The sequence below is a fragment of the Zea mays genome, chromosome 4 (genome assembly GCF_902167145.1).
Source record: "Zea mays cultivar B73 chromosome 4, Zm-B73-REFERENCE-NAM-5.0, whole genome shotgun sequence".
NCBI lineage: Eukaryota > Viridiplantae > Streptophyta > Magnoliopsida > Poales > Poaceae > Zea > Zea mays.
The window spans coordinates 228,130,666-228,156,806 of record NC_050099.1 but is presented as its reverse complement, the minus strand read 5'-3'; the positions used below and the strand labels follow the sequence as shown (position 1 = coordinate 228,156,806).

Genomic DNA, 26,141 nt, shown 5'->3' with positions numbered 1-26,141 from the left:
GGTTGGCTCTGGCACCGCCGACTAGCCCATGTTGGGATGAAGAATCTTCACAAGCTTCTAAAGGGAGAGCACATTTTAGGACTAACCAATGTTCATTTTGAGAAAGACAGGGTTTGTAGCGCATGCCAGGCAGGAAAGCAAGTTGGAGCTCATCATCCACACAAGAACATCATGACGACCGACAGGCCGCTTGAGCTACTCCACATGGATCTATTCGGCCCGATTGCTTACATAAGCATCGGCGGGAGTAAGTATTGTCTTGTAATAGTGGATGATTATTCTCGCTTCACTTGGGTGTTCTTTTTGCAGGAAAAATCACAAACCCAAGAGACCTTAAAAGGATTCTTGAGACAGGCTCAAAATGAGTTCGCCTTAAGGATCAAGAAAATAAGAAGCGACAACGGGACGGAGTTCAAAAACTCTCAAATTGAAGGCTTCCTTGAGGAGGAGGGCATCAAGCATGAGTTCTCTTCTCCCTACACGCCACAACAAAATGGTGTAGTGGAAAGGAAGAATCGAACTCTATTGGACATGGCAAGAACCATGCTTGATGAGTACAAGACTTCGGATCGGTTTTGGGCAGAGGCAGTCAACACCGCTTGCTACGTCATCAACCGATTGTATCTACACCGAATCCTCAAGAAGACATCCTATGAACTCCTAACCAGTAAAAAGCCCAATATTTCATATTTTAGAGTCTTTGGTAGCAAATGTTTTATTCTGGTTAAAAGAGGTAGAAAATCTAAATTTGCTCCTAAGACTGTAGAAGGCTTTTTACTAGGATATGATTCAAACACAAGGGCATATAGAGTCTTTAACAAGTCCACTGGATAAGTTGAAGTTTCTTGTGACGTTGTGTTTGATGAGACTAACGGCTCTCAAGTAGAGCAAGTTGATCTTGATGAGATAGGTAATGAAGAGGCTCCATGCATCGCGCTAAGGAACATGTCCCTTGGGGATGTGTGTCCTAAGAAATCCAAAGAGCCTCCAAATGCACAAGATCAACCATCCTCCTCCACGCAAGCATCCCCACCAACTTAAATTGAGGATGAAGCTCAAGTTGATGAAGTAGAAGATCAAGCAAATGAGCCACCTCAAGATGATGGCAACGATCAAGGGGGAGATGCAAATGAGGAAGACAAGGAGGATGAAGAACAAAGGCCGCCACACCCAAGAGTCCACCAAGCAATCCAACGAGATCACCCCGTCGACACCATCCTCGGCGACATTCATAAGGGGGTAACTACTAGATCTCGTGTTGCACATTTTTGTGAGCATTACTCTTTTGTTTCCTCTATTGAGCCACACAGGGTAGAGGAAGCACTCCAAGATTCGGATTGGGTAGTGGCGATGCAAGAGGAGCTCAACAACTTCACTAGGAATGAGGTATGGCATTTAGTTCCACGTCCTAATCAAAATGTTGTAGGAACCAAATGGGTCTTCCGCAACAAGCAAGACGAGCATGGTGTGGTGACAAGGAACAAAGCTCGACTTGTGGCCAAGGGATACTCCCAAGTCGAAGGTTTGGATTTCGGTGAAACCTATGCACCCGTAGCTAGGCTTGAGTCAATTCGCATATTATTGGCCTATGCTACTTACCATGGCTTTAAGCTCTATCAAATGGACGTGAAAAGTGCCTTCCTCAATGGACCAATCAAGGAAGAGGTCTATGTTGAGCAACCTCCCGGCTTTGAAGATAGTGAGTACCCTAACCATGTCTATAAACTCTCTAAGGCGCTTTATGGGCTCAAGCAAGCCCCAAGAGCATGGTATGAATGCCTTAGAGATTTCCTTATCACTAATGAATTCAAAGTCGGAAAGGCCGATCCTACTCTATTCACTAAAACTATTGATAATGACTTGTTTGTATGCCAAATTTATGTTGATGATATTATATTTGGGTCTACTAACAAGTCTACATGTGAAGAATTTAGTAGGATCATGACACAAAAATTCGAGATGTCTATGATGGGAGAGTTGAAGTACTTCTTGGGATTTCAAGTGAAGCAACTCCAAGAGGGCACCTTCATTAGCCAAACAAAGTATACTCAAGACATTCTAAACAAGTTTGGGATGAAGGATGCCAAGCCCATCAAGACACCCATGGGAACTAATGGGCATCTCGACCTCGACACGGGAGGTAAGTCCGTGGATCAAAAGGTATACCGGTCGATGATAGGATCTTTACTCTATCTTTGTGCATCTCGACCGGACATTATGCTTTCTGTATGCATGTGTGCAAGATTCCAAGCCGACCCTAAGGAAGCTCACCTTACGGCCGTAAAACGAATCTTGAGATATTTGGCTTATACTCCTAAGTTTGGGCTTTGGTATCCTAGGGGATCCACATTTGATTTGATTGGTTATTCGGATGCCGATTGGGCGGGGTGCAAAATCAATAGAAAGAGCACATCGGGGACTTGCCAGTTCTTGGGAAGATCCTTGGTGTCTTGGGCTTCAAAGAAGCAAAATTCGGTCGCTCTTTCCACCGCCGAAGCCGAGTACATTGCCGCAGGCCATTGTTGTGCGCAATTGCTTTGGATGAGGCAAACCCTGCGGGACTACGGTTACAAATTAACCAAAGTCCCTTTGCTATGTGATAATGAGAGTGCAATCAAGATGGCGGATAATCCCGTCGAGCATAGCCGCACTAAGCACATAGCCATTCGGTATCACTTTTTGAGGGATCACCAACAAAAGGGAGATATCGAGATTTCTTACATTAATACTAAAGATCAATTAGCCGATATCTTTACCAAGCCTCTTGATGAACAAACTTTTAACCAACTTAGGCATGAGCTCAATATTCTTGATTCGCGCAATTTCTTTTGCTAGATTGCACACATAGCTCATTTGTATACCTTTCATCGTGTCTCTTTCATATGCTATGACTAATATGTTTTCAAGTTCATTTCAAACCAAGTCATAGGTGTATTGAAAGGGAATTGGAGTCTTCGGCGAAGACAAAGGCTTCCACTTCGTAACTCATCCCTCGTCGTCGCTCCGTGCACTCTCCATCTTTGGGGGAGAAAGCAAAAGGACTTCATCTTTGGTATAATCTTAACTCGTTTATTTATGACCAAAGGGGAAGAAAGAACTTCAAGGGCTCTAATGATTCTGTTTTTGGCGATTCATGCCAAAAGGGGGAGAAAGTAAGAGCCCAAAGCAAAAGGACCGCACCACCACCAATTTCAAAAACTTCGTGTTTCCAAGAATATTATCAATTGGTATCCTATTGTGTTCAAAAGGGGGAGAAAGTAGTATTTCAAAAATGATATATCAAAACCCTCTTGAACACTAAGAGGAGGATCTCTTTTAGGGGGAGTTTTTGTTTAGTCAAAGGAAAAGCATTTGAAACAGGGGGAGAAAATTTCAAATCTTGAAAATGCTTTGCAAAATCTTATTCATTTACCTTTGACTATTTGCAAAAGAACCTTGGAAAGGATTTACAAAAGATTTTACAAAAACAAAACATGTGGTGCAAGCGTGGTCCAAAATGTTAAAAATGAAAGAAACGATCCATGCATATCTTGTAAGTATTTATATTGGCTCAATTCCAAGCAACCTTTATACTTACATTATGCAAACTAGTTCAATTATGCACTTCTATATTTGCTTTGGTTTGTGTTGGCATCAATCACCAAAAAGGGGGAGATTGAAAGGGAATTAGGCTTACACCTAGTTCCTAAATAATTTTGGTGGTTGAATTGCCCAACACAAATAATTGGACTAACTAGTTTGCTCTAGTGTATAAGTTATATAGATGTAAAAGGTTCACACTTAGCCAATAAAAAGATCAAATATTGGATTCAACAAAGGAGCAAAGGGACAACCAAAGGCACCTCTGGTGTGGGGCACCGGACTGTCCGGTGCACCAGAGGACTCCAACTCAAACTTGCCACCTTCGGGAAATTCCAGAGGCGACTCCACTATAATTCACCGGACTGTCCGGTGTACACCGGACGGTGTCCGGTGCTCCAAGGAAGAGCGGCCTCCGGAACTCGCCAGCCTCGGAAATTCACTTCAGCTGCTCCGCTATAATTCACCGGACTGTCCGGTGTACACCGGACTGTCCGGTGTAACAACGGAGCAACGGCTATTTCGGCGCCAACGGCTACCTGCTTCGCATTAAATGCGCGCGCTGCGCGCGCAGAAGTCAGGCACGCCCATACTGGCGCACCGGACATTGAACAGTACATGTCCGGTGTGCACCGGACATCCAGGCGGGCCCAGAAGTCAGAACTCCAACGGTCGGAATCCAACGGCATTGGTGACATGGCTGGGGCACCGGACATGTCCGGTGTGCACCGGACTGTCCGGTGCGCCATCGACAGACAGCCTCCACCAACGGTCAAGTTTGGTGGTTGAGGCTATAAATACCCCAACCACCCCACCATTCATTGCATCCAAGTTTTCCACTTCTCAACCACTTACAAGAGCTAGGCATTCAACTCTAGACACACCAAAGAGATCAAATCCTCTCCAACTCCACACAAAGCTTTAGTGATTAGCGAGAGAGATTTGCCGTGTTCTTTTGAGCTCTTGCGCTTGGATTGCTTCTTTTCTTTCTCACTTGTTCTTGTGATCAAAACTCCATTGTAATCAAGGCAAGAGGCACCAATTGTGTGGTGGCCCTTGCGGGGAAGTTTTGTTCCCGGCTTTGATTTGAGAAGAGAAGCTCACTCGGTCTAAGTGACCGTTTGAGAGAGGGAAAGGGTTGAAAGAGACCCGGTCTTTGTGACCACCTCAACGGGGAGTAGGTTTGCGAGAACCGAACCTCGGTAAAACAAATCCTTGTGTCACACTCCTTATTTGCTTGAGATTTGTTTTGCACCCTCTCTCGCGGACTCGGTTTTATTTCTAACGCTAACCCGGCTTGTAGTTGTGTTTATATTTGTAAATTTCAGTTTCGCCCTATTCACCCCCCCTCTAGGCGACTATCATCGGGGCTCAGTACCCTTGTACGTGCCCCCATTAGCTATAAAAGGGGAGGCATGCACCGTTACAACACAAGCTCATGTACACCCACAAGAAGCTCACTCAAGCGCACTTAGACGCTCATAAGTTCATACAAGCTCAATACATCACACAGTGGAGTAGGGTGTTACGCTCCGGCGGCCCGAACCACTCTAAATCCTTGTGTGTTCTGGTGTTCTCCCCATTTTCCAACTAACAAGCAAAACACTTAGGCCCCTCCTCATCTTAGGATTTAGGGCGGGTGCATTCCGCCACCCGGCCGGAGAATTTCCCCTCCGACAGGACCTAATAGGTTACCCTAGTTTTGTTTACCCTACACCTCGCATAGAAATGAAATATTGGGTAGTTTTGCTATACTCTACCTGGTTTTATATTATAACTAAATCATGATCATGCTTTATTGCTATTGTTGGATTATTGTTACACATGATAAGATCATTTTGTTAACTGGAACATGGAGCTTAACTTGGGAAAACAGTGCTACCACAAGGGTAGAATAGGACACCATTTGGCTGATTAATTAGGAAAGCTAGTGTGAGCTAATCCTTTTCCTAAAGGGCAAGCGGGGTGGAGAAGCTACTGGTATAGGGAGGTCCTCGGGTCGTCTATCTGTGATAGCTTTTCTGACGAGTGATTCCTATATCGCTTTTGGCCTAGAAACCGTAGCGGGTTCTTTCAAGCTAGTGGAACTTTGGAAAGGCCTCATAGTGAGCTCTTGCCTACTCACCTTGGTAGTGTTTAAGGGTTTACGTAACCCGAGGCAAATAAGGGATCACGACTTGTGCGTAAAGATGTGCAATCTCCACAGAGTGTAAAACTGGTATATCAGTCGTGCTCACGGTCAAGAGCAGCTCAGTACTCTCGCATGATTAATTGATGGAATTAAAACTTAACTTTGCATGCATTGCATAATGGGATTATATTATTCATCTATGATCTATTGTTTAATCAGGATGGTATCTACTTACATTTAGTAATTGTTAATAAAATTTTGACTAACTTATTAAAAGCAATGTTCAGTCTTAACCATTCTTTTGATAAACCTTACACTACATATGAGACCCCACTGTAAGTGAGCTCATGCACATTATTCACCATACTTCCAGAGTGATAAACTATGTGAGCTCAATATTGCTATAATCACACTAGGAGAAGAGCAGATACCACCAGAGGAGTACTACTACGATGAATTCGATGAGATCTAGACGTCGTCTTCCAGTCAACTATTGCCACCATGGAGATAGTATCTCAGTTCGAGCTATTTTAATACCAGATAAAGATTATGACATTCGTCTCTATACACTAAGTCATTATATGTGTTCGATCTTGTTCTGGCGCACATATGAGACGTATCTAAGTTTGCCCTTAAATCCAGGTGTAACAATTTTCTAGTTCAATTCGTGGATAATACTGTACATATGCAAATGTATGCACTTATGTTTTCACGGATTGACATCAGAAAGCAGGAGTTTGGTCCAACCTCCTAACGAGAAGTGCACAACATGACATCACTTTCGCCTTTCGCTAAATAGCAAAAAACAAATAACATGCACAACTTATTACATATGCCATAAAGCGACGAAAAATGTGAAACCATACAATGTGTACAGAATGATCCAATTTGCATGAACAGACCCCACTCATTCAGCACCTCGAGGCTATCTCTGTGTACAATCTTAGGGCTGGTTTGGTGACAAAATAGCAAGGTGTGGACCTCCAATTCCCTTATCATCAAATCGGCCCATCAAATCAGCCCACTCGGGGGAGCTAAAAGGACTCCACGTGACTTTCGACACCAGTGAACAATGAGCCCACACATATGCTATCTACTTTTTTGCATGTGTATGAATGGCATTGAAACAGCAAAACTCAAATATGAACTTGAGAAGCTAACTAATCCCTCTATTATGGAAAAAGAACAAAGGCAATCACTTGTTAGCAATCGAACCCGAACCCGGCACTTACTACATCAAACCTCAACGAATAAGTGGGACGCTCTATGTACATTTATTTATACAGCAGTCAGGTCTCTCGATCATGCTCATGCTGGTGTTGTTGACCTAAGGCAGTCGGGCTAGGAACATCGTGCTCGAGGTAGTCATCCGAGGCTTCCTCCTCGTCATCAGAAGATAGGAGGGACGAACCCATCCACTGCTTGAAACCATCGGTGATGCGGCGCTGCATCTCTGGAGTCACTTCCATTTTGGACTCCAGCATCTCTAGACCCACATTGTGGGTAGAGTAATCGCTCTCGTCAAGGACAACTGCAGCTTTCCTTCTCAAGAAGAAGGCCGTGCCACCATATAAGACTACCAAACCCCAGGCTGTTATCTCATAGCACCAGAAAAGAGGAACTGAACAGGTACTTCCGAGCGCCAGCAGTGTTGATCCAAGAATAATTGCCATGAGACCGAATATTACAGCGAAAACCACATTAAGTATAGCCAGGCAACGAACGCCACCTGCGATTCAAAGACAATATTAGTTATCCAAAAGAAATTACTTGCGGAATGTTAGGATTTGAGAGATATAGCTGCTGGTGGTGCTATTGCATTATAAAAGTGTATAGTAGATCCAGTAGCTAATGCATCAGACACATATAACTCCCTTCACCCATAGCAGGCTTTGTGCGCTATTGCATAAGTTTAGTAAATTTCTCTAACATAATGGCGAGCATAAGCTTGAAAATGTTAATAGGAAAGATGTCTACAATATCTGTGCATTAATAATTAGTCAATATTTTATCAAGAACAGGTTGCAAGTAGATCGCTATCACTAAATTTAAATCTCATGCGAAGTGAATAGACATCAGGAAAAAAGGGTCGATACATCAAGCAATTAAAAAATGGTGTCTAGAGCAAATGTTTTAAAAATGATAGCAAGCGGGCCTAATAAAAATATCTGTATCCTTGTTGTCCTTTTCTTCGCCGGATGAAGAGACAGCACACTTCTCTTCATAAGTGTGCTTATTTATCAATAGACTGATTCAAACGTACTCACGTACTGTTTGCAAGATTCAAAAAAAAGTTGCTCCAATAAACTCCAGGTTACAAACTTTCCTAATAAAGCAGGCCATAGCACGAGCTACTGCCAGAAAGCTAAAGCTCAGCGCATTCAATTTCCATGATTTCACAACAGCATAGTTTTTCTTTTAAGAGAAAATTTGCTTGAAACACACACGAAGTGGCAGAATATGAATATGACTGAAGGTTATGTACGTTGTCATGGTATGTTCACTAGAGGGCCTGCATCATCTTATAATAGAGAAAAAAAGGAGAAACGTGTCTAAGAAAGGACCAATAGATGCATGCATGTTTCTTCTGCAGACCAAATAGAAACATTTCCCCATCCTAATGTCACTATCATCTTATGATAGAGAAAAAAAGGAGAAACATGTCTAATGAAAGGACCAATAGATGCATGCATGCATTCTTCTGCAGACCAAATAGAAACATTTCCCCATCCTAAAGTCATCATAGAAGCAAGAAATGGGGAGAAGAGTTCCTCCTGCAGGAAGCTATTTTCCAAATTACGCATATGTGCAGGGAGTGACGCAGCAAATGACTGTTCAGCAATAGATGCTTAAGCATGTGTACCTCAGTCCTAGGCCTGCACATATGCATGGATTGATGGTTACACTATGGAAACAAGCGCCCGTGCCAGAAACACAAGGATATCTGCTTCACTGCCTCCCATACTCATACTCCCCAGTGGCGCACATTCAACAGTCATCCTCCCAAATGTTCCTACAAAAATTGCCATTGGACAGGGAAGATTTGTTACATCTGTACCATTTTCGCAGACGTAGCAAGAGAACTCAATATGCCAGCATGGTGAACGAAGGACATATGCCAAAAGACATTCTTGTCCCTTGGGTTTTCTTCCCGATGCTCTCATTTCTCCCCTGCCGATCTCCCATTGGCTGACCGCCAGCCATCACGACATGCACAAGTTCCAATCTGCTTCCCCTGGCCCTGATCTCCAGGATTGGCCTGGTTCCTCACCTTGAGGAGGTTCTTGATGCCAGCAGGCTTCACACTGAAGAGAGCAGCCGCAGACCGAGAGGGCTTGCAACCGCCTCAAACTGTTCATGCGCATTCTCCAACCGTTAAGCTCCCGTCCACTTCCACCATAGCCAACCACCATGCCACGGTTGACCGCTTGTCCTCCCACGTCAAACTCTCGTAGTCTCGTCCACCTTTGTGTCTTCTACTCTTCTCCAACCGTTGAGCTCCCGTCCAATTCCGCCTCAGCCAACCACCATGTCATGCTTGACCACTTGTCCTCTCACGTCAAACTCTCGTCCGCCTCTGTGTCTTCTCCCACCATTGAGCTCTCGTCCACTTCCGCCTCAGCCAACCACTTGTTAGAGTATCTTTGGTAGTCTAGATATTGTGTCTCGTAAGGCTGGCATATGTTAGAGTATTTTTGATAGCCTAGATATTGTGTCTCGTAGACCGTCATATGTATTTGTAGGTTGGCTTATTTCTTACGTCATGTGCTCTATATAAACCACCTAAAGGCTCAATGCAATATATTAATCCTTGTTGGTAATCCCTCCGACATGGTACCAGAGCCTAACAGATTCATTCTGCTTCTGCTGCCTCTCTAAAACCTTCCAGGGTGCGCCGTCCACCCCCCCCCCCCCCCCTCGGGCTGTTGCGCCTCCCTAGTGTGGTCGCGCCCCTCCCCCTCCTCTGGTGCCACCTCCGAGACGGCGGCCGGAGGGCGAGGTCACTAATTCCCTTGTGTGAACCAAGTAAATTTAAGGTCACTAATTCCCCTGTGTGGAATGATTTTATCAAAGTAAACGATATCTACATAAAAGGAAGAATCATGAAACTGAGAAATGGCTTGAATACTGATTTATGGAATGATATATGGTGTGGAACTGAACGATAAGTTCCCCAACTTGTTTTAAATTTGCTTTGACCAAGAGTGCTCAGTGAGTCATGCAGAAAAGTAATTGGAGGCTGAAGTTCAAAGATGGTTAGATGAAGATCCCCAAACCAACTCAGATTTTCAATGATATGTTATTTAGGCATAAAATGATAATAATGATGTAGCTGTGTGGAAGTGGGAAAAAGGTGGCTTGTTTTCGGTTAGATTGTCGTATCAATATCTACACCGTAACCGTCAATGGGTGTTTCACAAGCAAATATGGGAGGCCAAGTTGCCATTAAAAATTAAAGTTTTCATGTGATTATTGTTCCAAAATGTAACTTTGACAAAAGATGACCTTTTGAAGAAGAAATGGAAGGGTGATCATTCCTGTGCCTTTTGCCTAGAAAAGGAATCAGTGAACCATTTCTTTTTTGAATGCCCATGCGAGTAAATATGTTTGAAGTATTCTGTCTTATACCTTTGGAGTGAATGTTAGACCTGCTTCGCTTGCGCAGTTCTGTTCATGGGTTACCTGGTGTTTACCAAGAGGCAAAGAGTTTTATAGAGTGGGATTGGCTGTTGTATGCTGGGCTATATAGAAAACAAGAAAGGCTGTTTGTTTCAAGGAGAAAAGAATCAAAGCACCAACGAAGATCTTACGTTTGATTTCTTCATTATTATCATACTGGGTACGGTTGCAGAAGGATGGAGAAGCTCCACAGCTGGAGCACAGAGCATAAGCATTGAAGTCGGTGGTGATCCATTTCCATCAGGAGGAAATGAAGGTCAACGACAACAGACTGACAGTCATATGAGTTGGAGGTTGCGTTGAAGTGAAGATGGAAACTGGAAAGTTGGCACTTTGAGAGCTCAACCTGTGTGCTACAATTGCCATACAGGGCATGTAAATATGTAATAGCACCAATTTCCTAGAACATTTATACGCCTTTTCTTTTGTTGGCGTGGTGATTAGCGGTTGTTCACGATTTGCGTTCAGGTGGGTAAAGTTTGCCTGTTGGCTAAACCCTTTGTGTTCAGTGGCTCAGGTGGTTATTAGTGTTGCTTACATTGAACTCTTGCAATTTAATTGTTCATGAGTAATGGAATCCGGCTCGTCCATGGTGGAAAAAAGCCTCATCCGTCTCTATGTCAGCCTCCGTCCCACACCAGCCCCATATACAAGGCGCATGCTGCACTCCCTTTTACTATGCTCTCATTCGTGCCAATTAACAACGTCCACACAAGCGTATATCGCCTAAGAACCCTGTGTCCCGGTTGCACGTGCTGACCTAGGGTACCACCCCTATCACAGTGGCACGAGAAGGACAGGGGAGCTGCCAAGGAGCAAGTGCTAACTGACAATGTGGTGGTGCAAAAAAGGACAAGGAGAGTTAAAGTGACATGAGCTAGAGGGCACAGCCAGCATGGCATTGAGCATGTATCGCCCCAACGTCGTGCTTCACCAGGAAGGTGCAAAGACAACATGAACCACACTGTCGAGAACAGCCTCTTTTGAGCATGTATGCCCATCACCATCAACACTCACAAGCGCCTCGCCTTCCACGGCACAGGTACGACCAAGCTTGATTTCTTTTTATCGATGTCTTCCCCTAAAACACCGCCAACATGTGCAATGAGTGCCCTTGGGTCGAAGTCCCATGACTCCTCGACAACTGAGCTAGTGCGGTGAACATAATTAGTGTGTGAAGCCATGGTGAAGAGTGACATGCCAATGCTCATCCATTGTCGTAGGCTGAGCCCACGTGTGTGGCTAATGAACTAGGACACCAACCGCGCTTTCACGGCAAAGCCGATAACTCACTCGTAGCCTGGTAGATGTACATGATTGAGTTTGTTCCTTATTTATTTGATTTGTCAGTTATTAATCAATGATTGACATGAAGTTGGTTTGATTTGTTGCCAAGTAGATATTAGGATTACACCTATTTTTGCTTGTTTTGGTTTTTTTAGGGGAGGGGGTTGGGGGCCATCTAGGTGGGTGTGGGGATGCTTGCACTTACAAAATTAGTGCAATTATGATAAGTCAACATGTGAATTTGGAGAAGAGCAAGCAACAAGACTACATAAGTTAGGCTTTGTTGCACGAGGTAGTTATTTGCAAAGAAATGAGGGCAACCGGAGGGAAGAAGACAAAAGGGGTGAGAATGTCTTTTTGCATGTGTCCTCCATGCTGAGTTGTGAGTTGTCTTGCGACACTTGCGAAAATAATACAAATGTAACAAATATTCTCTCACCAATGGCAATTTTGTAGTAATATTAGGTAGGCTAGCTTTTCAATGAGCTCAGATGGAGAGGATGACGATAATATAACTAGCCAAAAATTATGGCATCCAATATTTGTAGAAGTCAAAACAAATGCATCTTCCTTATAACATGCATAAGGAAATCAAGAAAATGCAACTAGTGGGCCACCAAAAAGATGTAAAAGATGGAAGCCTTGTAGAATAAAGCGTACATCAAATTAAAAGTGTATGATACATCATCTTGCAGAATCGAAGTGATGTTTGACCATAAAAGTCTAGGCGAAATTGGTATTTTTTTTATTTGAAGAAAAGTTTTATGTTTCTTCACAATGTATAACTTTCAATGTTATTTAGTATGCATGTTCTCAAGAGTCAATATGCCAGCATGCCATGTTAATACATGCTAGTTGCTAACTCAAACAAATTTGGACATGCCTGAACACACAAGTGGTAGGGATTTATAATGCATATATAGAAACACAAATAGACATCCACAAATATGGAACTATAATGCATATCAGTAGTTGTTCTATGGGGATAAGGATACCAAACAGAGGCTTTTATGCTAAAGAAACAGAAAAATGTACAATATCTACTTGTGAGGGGGAAGACAATTATCATATATAAGTTGGATTAAAATGTACAATATCTACTTGTGAGGGGGAAGACAATTATCATATATAAGTTGGATTTGTTCGTAAGGAAACTTAGTGCTATAAAGGTCATGGCTACCCAAATTGTTAGAATGAGTCGCACAACCCTATTGGGCCTTATAGCCATAGTTGGGCTAAGCTCGCCCAACGCTGCATATGTGTATATATATGAATTTATTGCATTGCCTACTAACATAGGGCGTTAGTCCTATGCAATGTAAATAATCAACCCACAAACCTCAATGCAATACAATCTAATTCCACGACAATACATCCTCTAACATGGTATCACAGGTCTAATATCGCTTCCGCTCCTCCCTTGGTTGTCGACCCTCTATTGCAGCCCTTGTGTTGCGTCGTTGTAGCAACACACACATCTCCCTCCAGCACCCATGGTGGGGACTTCATCAAATATCAAGGAGGGTGCCCACGCTAAGGCCACGACCGTCCTCAAGAAGATTGATGACATGCTCATCGCGGCTCAAATTGTGAACAAGGAGGCTACAAACACACACGCTCGTGACTAGGCAACCACCCTTCTCCTTGAATAGGAGAACACCTCTGCCACTACCCTCATGCACAAGGCCGCTGCCGCTCGACAGTGCTTGCATCTACATAACCCCACGATCGTCACCCCCCCACCTTAGGGCACCCCCAAGGGGCGATCCTGTTGCGGCTTACGAGGTTGCTGTCATTGCCACCCTCCATGTCCAAACACAAACAACCATTGCTCCGGATGTTTGACTGTCAGTGATGGTCGTCCTTGTGTCCTCCAACAATTATGTTTGTTGTTGTGATCAGGTGTTGCTTTCTCTCAAGCAATACGCCCTCGTCGACCACATCTTGCCTGACCCTTGGTGAGACACCAATTCATGCTGGAATCGGATTAACAACATCATCATTTGCAGGATCTCCGACACCATCTCCCAGCTATGTCGGATAGCCAAGGAGCGCAACGACATGGCGTGCCAGCTCTGACTCGCTCTCGATAATCAATTTCTCGGGACTTGTGAGACACACCTTCTAGCTCAACGCTACCTTTCGCACCATTTACGGTGACCTCCTCGTCAACGACTACTACTGCAAGATGAAGGGGATGGACAACTCCATGGCTAACTTGAACGCCTCCATCAACTACCAGATACTCATCTTCAACATTCTCTGAGGCCTAAACAAGAAGTTTGAGCACATCGAGGCCATCATCCAACTCTACCCCTCCTTCCCCGCACCTCAGCTGGTGGCTCAGTTCTTCCCAGGCCAGTCTACATCAACAACATCCTTCTCACCCCTGATATCATTCAGAACCCTTTTTGTCCACCGCTTCACTACTGGCAATTTGTGTTCGATGGAGTTTGACCCCTTATGTGTTTCTATAAAGGACCTCACTACCCCAAATGTGATCATCATGTCCAATAACTCCAGCCCACTCTACAATCTACACACTACACCTCCTAGAGTCTCTTGCCTCCTGTGCCAAGTCTGTTGTTGTTGTGTCTATCTAGCATCGATGTTATGGCCACCCTGACTCTAATGTGTTGCCTAATTTGTTTAATGCTTCAGTTATCTTGTGTAATAAAAGTGCACATGATTTTTGTCACGCTTGTCAGCTAGAAAAGCATACTTGTTTACCTTTCCCTACTTCCTCAAGTTGAACTTCCAAGCTGTTTGAATTGGTTCATTTTGATTTATACACATCCCCTGTTGTTAGTGTATCTAGTTACAAATACAACTTAGTCATTCTTAATGAATTTTCTCATTATTTATGGGTGATTCCTATGCGTTTGAAATCTGACACGTTCATTACTTTGTCCCATTTTTTCTCATATGTATCCACTCAATTCGTTCCTCCATCCAGGCCATTCAGTGCAACAACAGGCACAAGTTTGATATTGCTTCCACTCGGTCCTTTCTCCTTCCCCATGCCACTTTGTTCCACATGTTGCGCCCCTACACCTCAGAAGAATGGTAAAGCTAAGCATATTATTCGTTCTACTAATAATGTTGTTCACTCTCTGCTTTTCCAAACTTCTACTCCAACACGCTACTGGGTAGAAGGCCTCCACACCACGACATGCTTGATGAATCATCTCCCCACAAAGACCATCAGTGCCTCCTGCCCCCGTTTTGCCCTAATCGGTACTCCCCCTTTCTACAAACACCTCCAAGTTTTCGGCTGCGCCTGCTATCCCAACCTTCATGTGGCGTTCCACTCGGTGTCTTCATCGGATACTCTTCTAACCATAAGGCATATCGGTGTCTTTAACTCTCTTCCAACCGCATTATTGCCTCAAGCCATGTTGTCTTCGATGAGATAGATTTCCCCTTCTCTACCTCGGCTCATTCAAATAATCTTGATTTTTTTATTTGTCAGGTTCTCTGTTTTCCACCATTAGGACCCCACCCTTTGCAGGTACATCTCTGTCGACACCCCTAATGCCTGTGCCCCTAGGACTACCAGGGTTCTAGCCCCAAGCAGCCTAGGCTCTAGCGTAGTGCACGCCCCTAGCACCCTTGGTCCCACCCAACTTCCATCCCCACGCGACATGATGCCCTGCTCCCACACCAGGTGCGGCCCCAAAGGCCATCGTCTACACGCGCCGCCCACACCCGATTCTAGTAGCCACCTCCCTCCCGGCTGGCGTTGAGCCCTGTCAACCACCACCCAACGGCCACGCAGGACGAGCACGGCTTTCAATAACATGTGGACTGATCGATCATCATTGTTTCATCCGCACTGCCCCTTTCTCATATCTCAGCATCTGTCTGCAGCACACATGCAGATCCTCATTGGCACCTTGCTACAGAAGAAGAGGACAAAGGCGCTAATGACAAATGGCACCTAGGACTTGGTGCCTCATCCACCTAGTTTCGATGTCATCACTGGCAAGTGGATCTTCAAGCATAAGTTTCATGCTAACGAGTAACGAGTCCCTAGATCGCTACAAGGCTCGTTAGGTTGTTTGGGGCTTCACCCAGCGGCTTGAGTGGACTACGATAGTCTGGTGGTCAAATCAACGATTGTACACACATTGTTGTTCATCTTCCACCGAGGCACCGAGAGGATATACTTGTTGCTATAGGTTGATGATATTGTTCTCATAGCTTCTAGCATTGAGCTTTTGCAGTGCACCATCTCAGCTCTGTAGTTGGAATTTGCAATGAGGACATGAGATCTCTTCACCGCTTTCTTGGAACAATGATCCGATGAGCTCTTCCTGCATCAGTGTCTCTACACGTGTGACATTCTTGAGCGCGGGGAATCACAGATTGCAAGCACTACACCACACATGTGGATCTTTAGGCCAAGTTCACCGCCAACTTCAACCCTCCTATGGTGGATGCCACACAATTTTGGAGTCTCGCGGGCACCCTTTAGTACATGACGTTCACTAGGCCCAACTTTGCTTACGTTGTTCAGCAGTTTTGTCTTCACATGCATGATTTGCAAGAGCCCCATCTAATGGAGATGAAACATGTTCTACGCTATCTTTAGGGCACTCAAGATGACAGACTTCTTCGCTACCCCTCCGCCTCTGAGCTCGTCGCCTACACTAATGGTGAGCGAGTAGGTTGTCCGAAGACACACCAATCCACCTTAGGCTATGTTCTGTTTCTAGGCTACAACCTCGTCTTGGTCCTCCAAGCGTCAGAACGTCGTCCCCCACTCGAGCGTTGAGGCGGAGTATCACATTGTCGCTAATGACATTAGTGAAGCTTCCTGATTGCATCGCCTTCTTCACGAACTCCACAGCGTGTCATCTCGTAGCACCGGCTATTGCGGCAACATCAACGTCGTCTAACTCTCCAACCCCGTTTAGCATCGACGCACGAAACACATGGAGATGGGCCTCCATTTCGTCTGTGAAAAGGTCACCATCGGTGAAGTTTGTGTCCTTCATGTCTCGACATCTCCAAGGTGTTTTCGGAGTTTCGATCTAGTCTAAACATCTCTTGTGGCTAGAGATGTTCAGACTACAGAAGATGTTAGAATTAGCAGCATCATTGGGCCTTATAACTGTAGCTGGGTTGGGCTCGTTCAACGCTACATATATGTAGATATAAATTGTATTGTATTGCCTAATAATGTAGGATGTTAGTCCTATCCACTGTATATAATCAGCCCATGAGACTCAAGACAATATTCCATATGTCCCATTATATAAGGCGTAACCACTTTTTATTCTAGTCCCATAATATAAGGTGTACTCTCTAGACATACGTACATCGATATAATAGTACTAGTGTTGGTAGAGAGAATTAAGTACATTTATTGGTCTTTGAACCAGAGGTGGTTACACCATATATATTGGGACGGAGGGAGTACAATCTAAATTTGTGACATACCTCCTCTAACACAAACTTGTGGGAATAGGATCAAATTGTTCCTTTTTATATTTTATGTGATCCCATTAATTGACAAAAAATATTCATTTTGTAGAAATAATTAATGATTACATGCATTACAATGTAATATAGTTTAATACTTTAATGTGCATCTCATGACCATGCATTGTCTTTGCAACATGTTCAGTAACAAATTCCTACACTAGCAAGTTCAACTTGTTTCAGTGTTGATGTTTTGCATGACACATAAATGATATTTTGTTTTGTCACCTGGTAGACTACAATTTCCACTATCCAGACATTACAACAGCAAAATTTTCTTTCTGCAAAATGTGATCATACATAAATTACCGAGAAATACCATCAGGAGCGACTCAAGATAGAGATGTAGGACTTGCATCCGTTAAACTTTCGCTTTGGAATATCCTTACTAAGTTATGGCTAGCCATCACGATAGGGACATTGAATCAAAATATTTGGTCTACCAAACTAATGCATTTCTTGCCTGCTTTGTCAACCTTGGTGTCAATGCTGCAAGACTGCAATATACTTTTATAGAGTGGAAAAGATAAGGGCTCCTGCAGACCTAGGGTGAGAATAGTGAATAATGATAATCTACAAACAATAGACCACACAAGGACAGTAATGTATCCTTTTCCAGAAATGTAACACATTTGAATGCCTTAAAATCTGAAATGAACTCAGATAGCTCCATAGTTTCTTAGTACCGCAAAAAAAAGATCTAAGACAAGCAAAAATGCCTCCAACTGAGTTGGTTAGGTGTCTCTAGTAGCATCCCTCAGATCATGGGTTCGACTCCCCGCGGGAGTGAATTTCAAGCTGAAGTTAAAAAATATCATTGTCTGTTCCACGCCAAAGCACAGGTTTGAGACCCAGACTGAGTCATGGTCAGCCTCACATGGGCTATAGTGTCGTGTATGGGCGGGGCAAGGGTTTAGATGTTGTCTTAGGCTCCGCAAGTCGAGTTCATTTTAGAAAAATCCAAGACACATCATAAAGATCTTAGAGAAGGATGTATATGAAAACTCACCTCTTCTAGAAGCACAAAAGTTGTTCTCAACAACACAGATCATCGGATGCCTTCTTGGAGCAGCATATGCAACAGACATTCCTGTAAGTATGTACTGGTTTAATACTTCAATGTTTAAATAGAGAAGGAGAAAATGAATTTTAAGGGTTTTTGTCAATGACATTCTTATCTACCAAGAAAAAGGCACGAGTGACAAAAAAATGTCTAAGACCGTCTGCAGCAGTCTACCCAAAAGCACTGTTTTGCACTGTTCGCAGAGTGAAGTTTGAATATGGGTATGGGGATGGGTAAGCTGCTGGAGATAGCCTAATACAAAGCATATATGAGCTACCAATATGTACCGACTATACAAAATATACAAACGAAACACATAAAACTACTGCAGCATAAATATCTACAAAATATCCTCACCTGCCTACACATAAAACAGCTTCTCTAACACACATGTCATAGCAAAGTTCATCAAATATTCCGTAGACAAATTGAGACCTCATGCCCATTTAGGCCACATATGCAACCAGCATTAAAAAAACAAATTCACATGGTAAAGCAAGACAAACGAGACACATGATGTTCTATTACACACACAAACTATCTTTAAGTTGCAATCAATACCTACAATTGTCAATACAAACCCAATGTCCAATACAGAAAAGCTAATAAATACATCGACCTATCTAGTATACCACATATAGTTCTAACAAAAATCACATCAGTGCCACCGGGAACGAGATTGCGACTCACCAGCTACAAGGTAGGTGAACGAGGCGCCAAAGAGGACGGCGGATGGCACGAAGACGACCATCCAGTAGAAGTCGGCGGCCTCAGCGGTGGTCATGTAGAAGGCACCCCCGCGGTACCGGTACGCCTCGGGCTCCTCCTCCCTGCTGCTGGCGGCGGCAGGCAGCGCCTCCAGCATGCGGCGCTCCCGGCAGAAGGGCCGCTCCGCGGGCTCGGCAGGGAACACGATCCCGAGGCTGACGCACGCGGCAGCTGCCACAGCGGCGGCGACACAGCAGGCGGCGGTCACGGCCAGCGGGCGGCGGAGACGCGGCGGGAAGGACTGCTCGTCGTCGCGGAGCGCCGCGTAGGCGCGCCGTGGCATCAAGAAGGCCTGCCGCAGCGCGTCGCCGAGGAGTGCCATCTGCGTGCGACGGCGGCGGCGACGTTGCGGAAGGGAAAAGGGGAGAGGAGAGTAGGGTGGGTGGGTGGGTGAAGGCGAGAACCCTAGACGCGGTTTCGCGGGAGGGGGGCGTGATGATGCGGAGGCATCGGGCGGAAGAACTGGGAAGAAGAAGGTGGTGGTCAGGTGAGGGCGGCTCCGCTTTCGGGGTTTGGTTGCCTTGCGGGAAGGGGAAAACACCGGCTGCCGCGAGCCCGCCAGGTTGCCCCAAGTCTCTGATCTTGTCAACGCAAGAAAACTTAGGCAAATAGTGTATATTTTTACATAGAATAATAGAGTAGGTTCATGGTAATAATAGCACCGATTGTTACCTATTTTGCTTTTTATTAGTTTCAAACTTTCAAAGTTCAAAGCTTAAAGGCCAGTTTAGAAGCTCTATTTTTCCAAGGATTTATATTTTAACAAGAAAAAATAACTAATTTCTCTTTAGAAAATAAAAATTCATTGAGATTATGGGTTTCTAAACTAGCCCTAAATAGCGAAAAATGTAAAAACCCGGTGTTTGTTCGTTTTTTTTCTTTTTCTCAGCTAGAAGAGCAAAAATCATGATTGAAGGATGTTCACTCTAAACTTCACATATCTCTACTACTCCTTAAAATCCTATTGTAGGCGTTCACAGTATAGGTGCACGGTTCTGCCTCGGTTGCAACCCGCCATCAACGCCCGTGTTTCCACCGTCCCCACAGCCCGTTATGGAAGGCGTCGCGGATCCACCGTGCCCCGCCCGCCCATGGTCTCTCCCCGCGGCCGCAATCCCCGCCGCCCCGGCTCTCCTCTCTCTCCCGCAAACCCCGCGGCCGCAGTTCCAGCCGCCCCTAATCTCCTCTATCCTCACCCCCAAATTGCCGCCCACGGATCTCGCCGACACCAGCGCAGACGCAGTGACCCAGCCCCCGCCTTCCCCATCGTGATAGCAGCATCTCCCAGACGCCCCCTCCCCTTAGCCTCGACGCGATGCCTGCCTAGCTCCTGTCCGCCGCGTGAGGAGGCGCCACGGCACGCGCTTGTGTGGCATTCGACGCGAAGGCACCCGCGACCTGCGTCGACTCTGAGGAGGAGCGCCGCCTCCTTGAGATCTAGGAGGTCGAGGTGGTTGCGGCGCGTACTCGTACGGTGGTCGAGAGTGCCGAGCTCGCGACGGTCAGAGGTCCCAGGTCGGTGGCCTGTTGGCCCTGAGGTACTCGACGTCGGACCAGGATTCCTCGTCCAGCACGTGCCCGTCGCCTCGCAGTTGCAGCAGGTCCGGCCTGATGTAGACTTCGGCCACCGACGAGGTCAGGATCACGCGCCGCACCGTCCCGGCCTTCGCGCACGATCGCATCGTGTTCAGCGTGCCTCGGACGGACGGCTCGATCTGCTCTTTCTGACCACGGATCTCGCCGACACCTGCGCACTGACCCAGCCCCCGCCTTCCCCATCGTGATAGCAGCGTACCTGCGTCGACTCTGAGGAGGAGCGCCGCCTCCTTGAGATCCAGGAGGTTGAGGTGGCTGCGGCGCGTACTCGTACGGTGGTCGAGAGTGCCGAGCTCGCGATGGTCAGAGAGATTGCTCCCTCCCGAAGACTGCTAGGCTAGATGAGCGGTTTGATTCCCTCCCGAAGACGGTCAGAGGTATTGCAGATCCTGTCTAATCAACCACGCCCCTAGGTATGGATGGGGTCAATTCATATCTAGATCCGTGCTTTCATCTTGATTTTCTTGTACCCAATGCCATGGATCTGCAATACCAGCTTAGTTTGATTTTTTGAGTGGTTTGATTCCTTTTCAGTTGGAAGAGAATAGCCATATCAAGGAATAACTGATGAGGAAAACACAACAACTACAGAAATATGGTAAGTCTGTTTTTGTTCCATGCTGAATTTAAATCTTTTTAGTATTACTACTAGAGGCATAGTGTTCTTCATACCATGATCTCGGTCTACCATTTCCAGCCTAATGATGTTCAAGCATGCCATGTACCTTCCATGCTACCTACTCTATTTTATTCACCACTGCTCCATATTTCATTTTTTATCTGTATGAAGTCATCAAGTTGATGGTTTGTTCATGCAGAAAGTTGAGGAGTGTTTTCTTAAAGTTGAGCAGTCACCTCCTGAAAGCACATCGAATGCTCTTCAACTAGCAACTGCAGCTCTTGTCAAGAAAGAGCTGCTGGCCCATGCTGATTCAAATATTATACTTGTTGTGGCATCATGCATATCTGAGATCACATGGATCACAGCACCAGATGCTCCATATGATGACGATGCAATGAAGGTATAGTCTGCCCTGAATAAAAAGATTTCTACTGTTATGTACTTACACGTGTTTTTACTTGGTTTTAGGATGTATTATCTTTAATTGTGGAGGCATTCAAGCATCTGGATGACATAGAGAGCCCCTTCTTTGGAAGGAGAACTTCAATTCTTGATACAATCGCAAAAGTTCAGTCCTGTGTGGTGATGCTAGATCTTAAATGTGACGATTTGATAAATGATATGTTCCATCACTTCTTGAGGACTGTTAAGTAAGAACTATCTTAAATATTCTTACCTTCATCTATTTCTCTTCTTTCTGGATTTCTTGATGCATTAAAACTGTTTTTGCTAAGATATATCCTGGATACATTCTCAAGTTCATTTAAATTTGTCTAGCATAGTTTATATGTCTAAGATTTATTAAGTAACATGAGCATTCGATGGCTCCATTTTTTCCTTGGATCTGTTAAATGAAATCACATAATCTACTTTTGGTCTTATTTGTTTCCTATTTAGATACTAAAACTATATGTGTATAATTTTGCCAGTCTTACTTAACTGCTAATGTTGAAATTTCAATTCTAAACTCGTCATTGCTCCGCAAGACGCCCAGTATTTTATTAAATAATGATAAATGAATCTTTTTTATTTTGTTCTTAATCTTTGGTTTACTATGTCCTGCTGCTAAATTTGTTATCTTTGTGGCTATTTAATTTGTTAGCATATCTTTTAGAGGTGGCTTAGCTTGGTATTCTGAACTGTAGGATGGAACATGGAGTACTATCACTGGAAGCTGTACAGTAGTCAGGGACGTGAAAGATTTGCTTTTCCACTCCTATTTTTCACTTATGGATGACCTTCGTCTTCAGAAACCTCCTGACGGGGAGCCATATGAGATAAGGTATGCATCTTGTTGGCATAGACTCATGTTGTTACTTTTTTTCTCTTTTCTCCTTTTAGCATTAGGCCTTTCAGCTTTAATGTGCAAGAATCACTCTTTATGCTTGGCTTGAGAGATAACATTTGCAAGAGAGCATGCATTCAGACATCCAAGCACAAGAGACAACTAAGAGACTCTATTATATAATAGAGTGTCTATAAATGTAGTCTGTTAATAAATACAGAATTAATGCATTTGTACAACATCAGATTGATAGAACAGACGACAAATTCGTACAGTGGGAAGTGAGGCGTCTGTTGCTACTTGGTTTATAAGCCAGAGACGTCTCTTCACGGAGAGACGGCTCTAAGATTTTTTTGCAAATACCCCCTTAAAACACCTTAAGAGCCTCCACATTAAACACCACTGTACATGCCATTACAGGCCAATCTGGCATAGTACATGCTTTTAGAGTAAGGTCACTCGCTATGCAAAACAAATTGCCACTAGAATGTTTTTGTACTGCTGGTAACATGTAAACTTATGAAGTAATAGCACTATATAACTGAATGGTACTATTATGCATCTGCTGGACCACCTATTTGCGGAATGCAGAAACCAGGGGGAGGATTTGGTTAACAGAGGAGTGATAACAATGAAAGACATTGAAGAAATGAAGTCTGGCAAAGTTGGCAGCGGTGTTCTTAATGTTGGCCTACCAGCATATGTTATCCTTAATGCACTCCTTCGGTCTGCAAAAGCTGATTCTGTCGGGCTAATCTTAAGTACGTGCACAACAGAATTAGGTCTTCTTCCATTTTAACTGTTGTTACGAGTAGCTCTTTTTTTCTTTCTGTTTTTTGGGTGCGGATTGTTATGACTTTGGCTTGATGACCTGCTTTGGAAAAAATATGCAGGTGATGGCTCTGAGATTACATCTGACAATAGACCTAAAAACACCATCTTTGATTGGTTCTTTGACCCGCTTATGGTTATAAAGGAACAGATCAAAGCTGAGAATCTCACTGACGAAGAGGAAGAGTATCTGAAAATGTGTGTGTTGTTGGCTGGTGATCCAAGTCGCCTGAAAGGCTCTCTGCCTCATGTTCCATCCTTGATTGAACGTAAAAAGGCAGATATAGACGCATTCACTCGCAGGTACCATATCTCATCCCCCCTTAACAACAGTTTAGCCTTCTTTGCTTTGTGACGGCGATGCAAACATCCACAGTTGATAATCTTTTCACTCTGTTGCTGCAAAGGTTGCAAGGAATCACAAAGTCGATATCTAGATATCCTACATCAAAGAGCCGCTTCGACGTCCTTGTGAAGGCGCTCTTGTCAGAGCTGGAGAGGACGATGGGTCAATCTGGCAATGGATCCCAGTCCCAGGCGCACAGGCTGCGAAACTCGGTAGCCCGGATGCTGAGCCAGAAATCTATGGGCAAGACTGCCAACATCAGGGAAAAGAGGAAAAGAAGGAACTATCTCTAAAGAATGATCGAGCAGGCATGTGGATTCTTGTTGCTAAGTTGAAAAGAGGGGCTTTAGACATATCTGATTTGAATGTTGATGATCGAACTAAAGTGTAAGGGCGTAGCGATCACCACATTGTTGTCTCATAATCGGTGTTAATGAAAAATAACATGGTGTTGCACGAAATCTCTACTTTCTCTTGTAAGAAGGATTGTTCTATCGGCATAATTTGATTTGCATGTATAATGTCTTCATGCTTTATCTTTTGTGAAATGTGGCGATCGGTCCTCTTGCCTTCCTTTTTTGTTTCTTCCTTTTCTGTTTCTGTTCTACGGTAGAATGATTGGAGTAGATTATAAGTATGGTGCTAATTTCATATAAATAATAATAATTGTTGCTAATTTATGGTCAAGTTAGTAGGATACTAATTTAGTCCCCAGAACAAAATGTATTGTTAAGTCTTAGCAAAAGTTTTAAAGAGAATTGGGTGCCATGTTTGTCTGGATGAAAAAATGACAACTTTCTGCTTCGTGCTGCTTGCGCGCCGTGGTGGTGCAGCACATTTGCGCCTAGAAGAAGCGGGTGGCGGCGAAGGCGCTACACGGTAGCGACAGTTATGTGCCTTGTTTTCATAATTATTGCCGTTGCAATGCACGGGCACCATACTAATATAGTATGAAAATAGAAACAAAGAGAAACCTAATTAACTCGGTTAATCAAGGGCTCCTACTACTAAAACATACAGTTGTTCTTTGATAATTTGTGAACCCACTTTTGTCGTTTGTAATTTTCTACGAAAAAATAGGTTATGCTCTCCTGCAGCGAGAGGTATAGGTTGGCATGAATCTTACTATATCAATTCAGCAACAGCGATAGTTAACCTATGTATATCATGTGTACGATGTTGTCCAGATCCTCAATCATGAATCGGCTAAGGCCTTGTTTGGATATCCTCGTATTCAACTCAATCAATGTATATTGAGATAATATTGGAGTGTAAGGGTATGTTTAGTTTGACCTTTTTGCTTTGGTTTTTATCTCATAAAATTCAAAAGCCAAACCAAATGGCTGGAATCAGGAAGCAATTTTTTTAAAAGCCGGCTTTCTGACGGTGCATAACTGAAATCACCTCTGAACCTGTTTTTAGTGACTTTAGGATAAACTGTGAAATTATAAATGAAGGTGGTTTTCACCAACTAATTTTTAACTTTTTAATAGCTCACAATACACAACAGTTTTTTCACAGCTTACGGCCAAAATTAGCTTTTTTACAGCAACAACCCAATTAAACAGACCCTAAATTAATTTAAGTTATATTCCAATTCAACTCAATACACGTGGATTGAGCTAAATACGAGAGTATCCAAATAAGCTCTAAATAAGTTCGGTGCGTGTATCCTAAAGTTTCTAGACTTGTCATTTTAGCAGCTGAATTTGTTCTCTTGATTAATAACCTCAAGTCTCCTGCTTCAACCCGATCAATGTCTCGCTACTTGACCGGTGAGGAAACAAGGAACACCAAAAGCAACAGAAGAAGGAAGAAGAAAGGTTTGGAGTTGGGCGGCCTTTACACGCTGATTGACCGGCGGGGAAAGGAAGGCAAAGGCAACGACACGACACTACGGACTTGTTTGAATGCTCTATTATTCATCCTAATACATATAGGTTAAAAGGATTAGAGTGTAAATTAAACTAATTTATATCCCAATCTATCTCAACTCATACGTATTGGATTGAATACTAGAGTAATCCAACATAGCCTATCGGAATTTATCAAGTATACGTATAGAAAAAGTCTCACTCATTGTCGTTGAACTCTTCTTTTAAGTGAGAGTTTCATTTTATTTGATTACCATATAAGTAGATAGGATGATATAACATGTAATTTAATGAAGAGAGATATGAGAGAGTTTTATAAAAGATGAGAAAGTTCCATATGGATAAAACTCTGGATACACTATTTCTTAGATAAATGTTAACATGACAGCCTTGAAACAGTACAATAAAATCTCTACTACTTATTAAGGCTGCAAGAGTAGTCTGTCATTCTGTGTTCTGCCACCATTCCAGTTCTGACATTCCCGTTTTGCCACCATTCTCATTCCCCCTTCCCACAAAGCCTATTCCCATTCTTATTAAGACTGCAAGAGTAGTCTGACATTCCGTGTTCTGCCACCATTCTAGTTCTGTC

At 43.9% G+C, this 26,141-nt stretch overlaps 3 protein-coding genes across 5 annotated transcripts; 2 read left to right on the top strand and 1 right to left on the bottom strand.

Annotated features, from left to right (window-relative positions):
- Positions 1 to 6,413: 6,413 nt before the first annotated feature.
- LOC100272964 (uncharacterized) lies at positions 6,414 to 19,559 on the bottom strand. 2 transcript variants are annotated; one of them, XM_008678564.4, is made up of 4 exons: positions 18,918 to 19,559; positions 18,174 to 18,254; positions 8,574 to 8,723; positions 6,509 to 7,439 (listed from the first exon to the last, which is right to left on the bottom strand). In XM_008678564.4, the coding sequence occupies exons 1-3, from the start codon at positions 19,315 to 19,317 to the stop codon at positions 8,611 to 8,613; spliced, it is 594 nt and encodes a 197-aa protein (XP_008676786.1). In that variant the 5' UTR covers positions 19,318 to 19,559; the 3' UTR covers positions 6,509 to 7,439; positions 8,574 to 8,610. The 2 variants fall into 2 exon arrangements, with proteins under 2 accessions (NP_001140888.1, XP_008676786.1); NM_001147416.1 differs by lacking the exon at positions 8,574 to 8,723 and having other exon boundaries at positions 6,414 to 7,439; positions 18,918 to 19,411.
- Positions 19,560 to 20,053: 494 nt separating this feature from the next.
- LOC103654690 (sister chromatid cohesion protein PDS5 homolog B-B-like) lies at positions 20,054 to 21,915 on the top strand. 2 transcript variants are annotated; one of them, XR_002750444.1, is made up of 4 exons: positions 20,056 to 21,004; positions 21,126 to 21,189; positions 21,410 to 21,613; positions 21,682 to 21,915. XR_002750444.1 is itself a non-coding variant. In XM_020551950.2 (3 exons), exons 2-3 carry the CDS (start codon positions 21,404 to 21,406, stop codon positions 21,865 to 21,867), a joined length of 396 nt encoding a protein of 131 aa, XP_020407539.1. In that variant the 5' UTR covers positions 20,054 to 21,004; positions 21,126 to 21,403; the 3' UTR covers positions 21,868 to 21,915. The 2 variants fall into 2 exon arrangements, 1 of the variants encoding a protein (XP_020407539.1); XM_020551950.2 differs by having other exon boundaries at positions 20,054 to 21,004; positions 21,126 to 21,613.
- A 950-nt stretch (positions 21,916 to 22,865) lies between these two features.
- Positions 22,866 to 24,189, top strand: LOC109939269 (uncharacterized membrane protein At3g27390-like). Its single transcript, XM_020551949.3, has 3 exons — positions 22,866 to 23,259; positions 23,392 to 23,632; positions 23,737 to 24,189. Exons 1-3 carry the CDS (start codon positions 23,055 to 23,057, stop codon positions 23,966 to 23,968), a joined length of 678 nt encoding a protein of 225 aa, XP_020407538.1. The 5' UTR covers positions 22,866 to 23,054; the 3' UTR covers positions 23,969 to 24,189.
- The last annotated feature ends 1,952 nt before the right edge of the window (positions 24,190 to 26,141 follow it).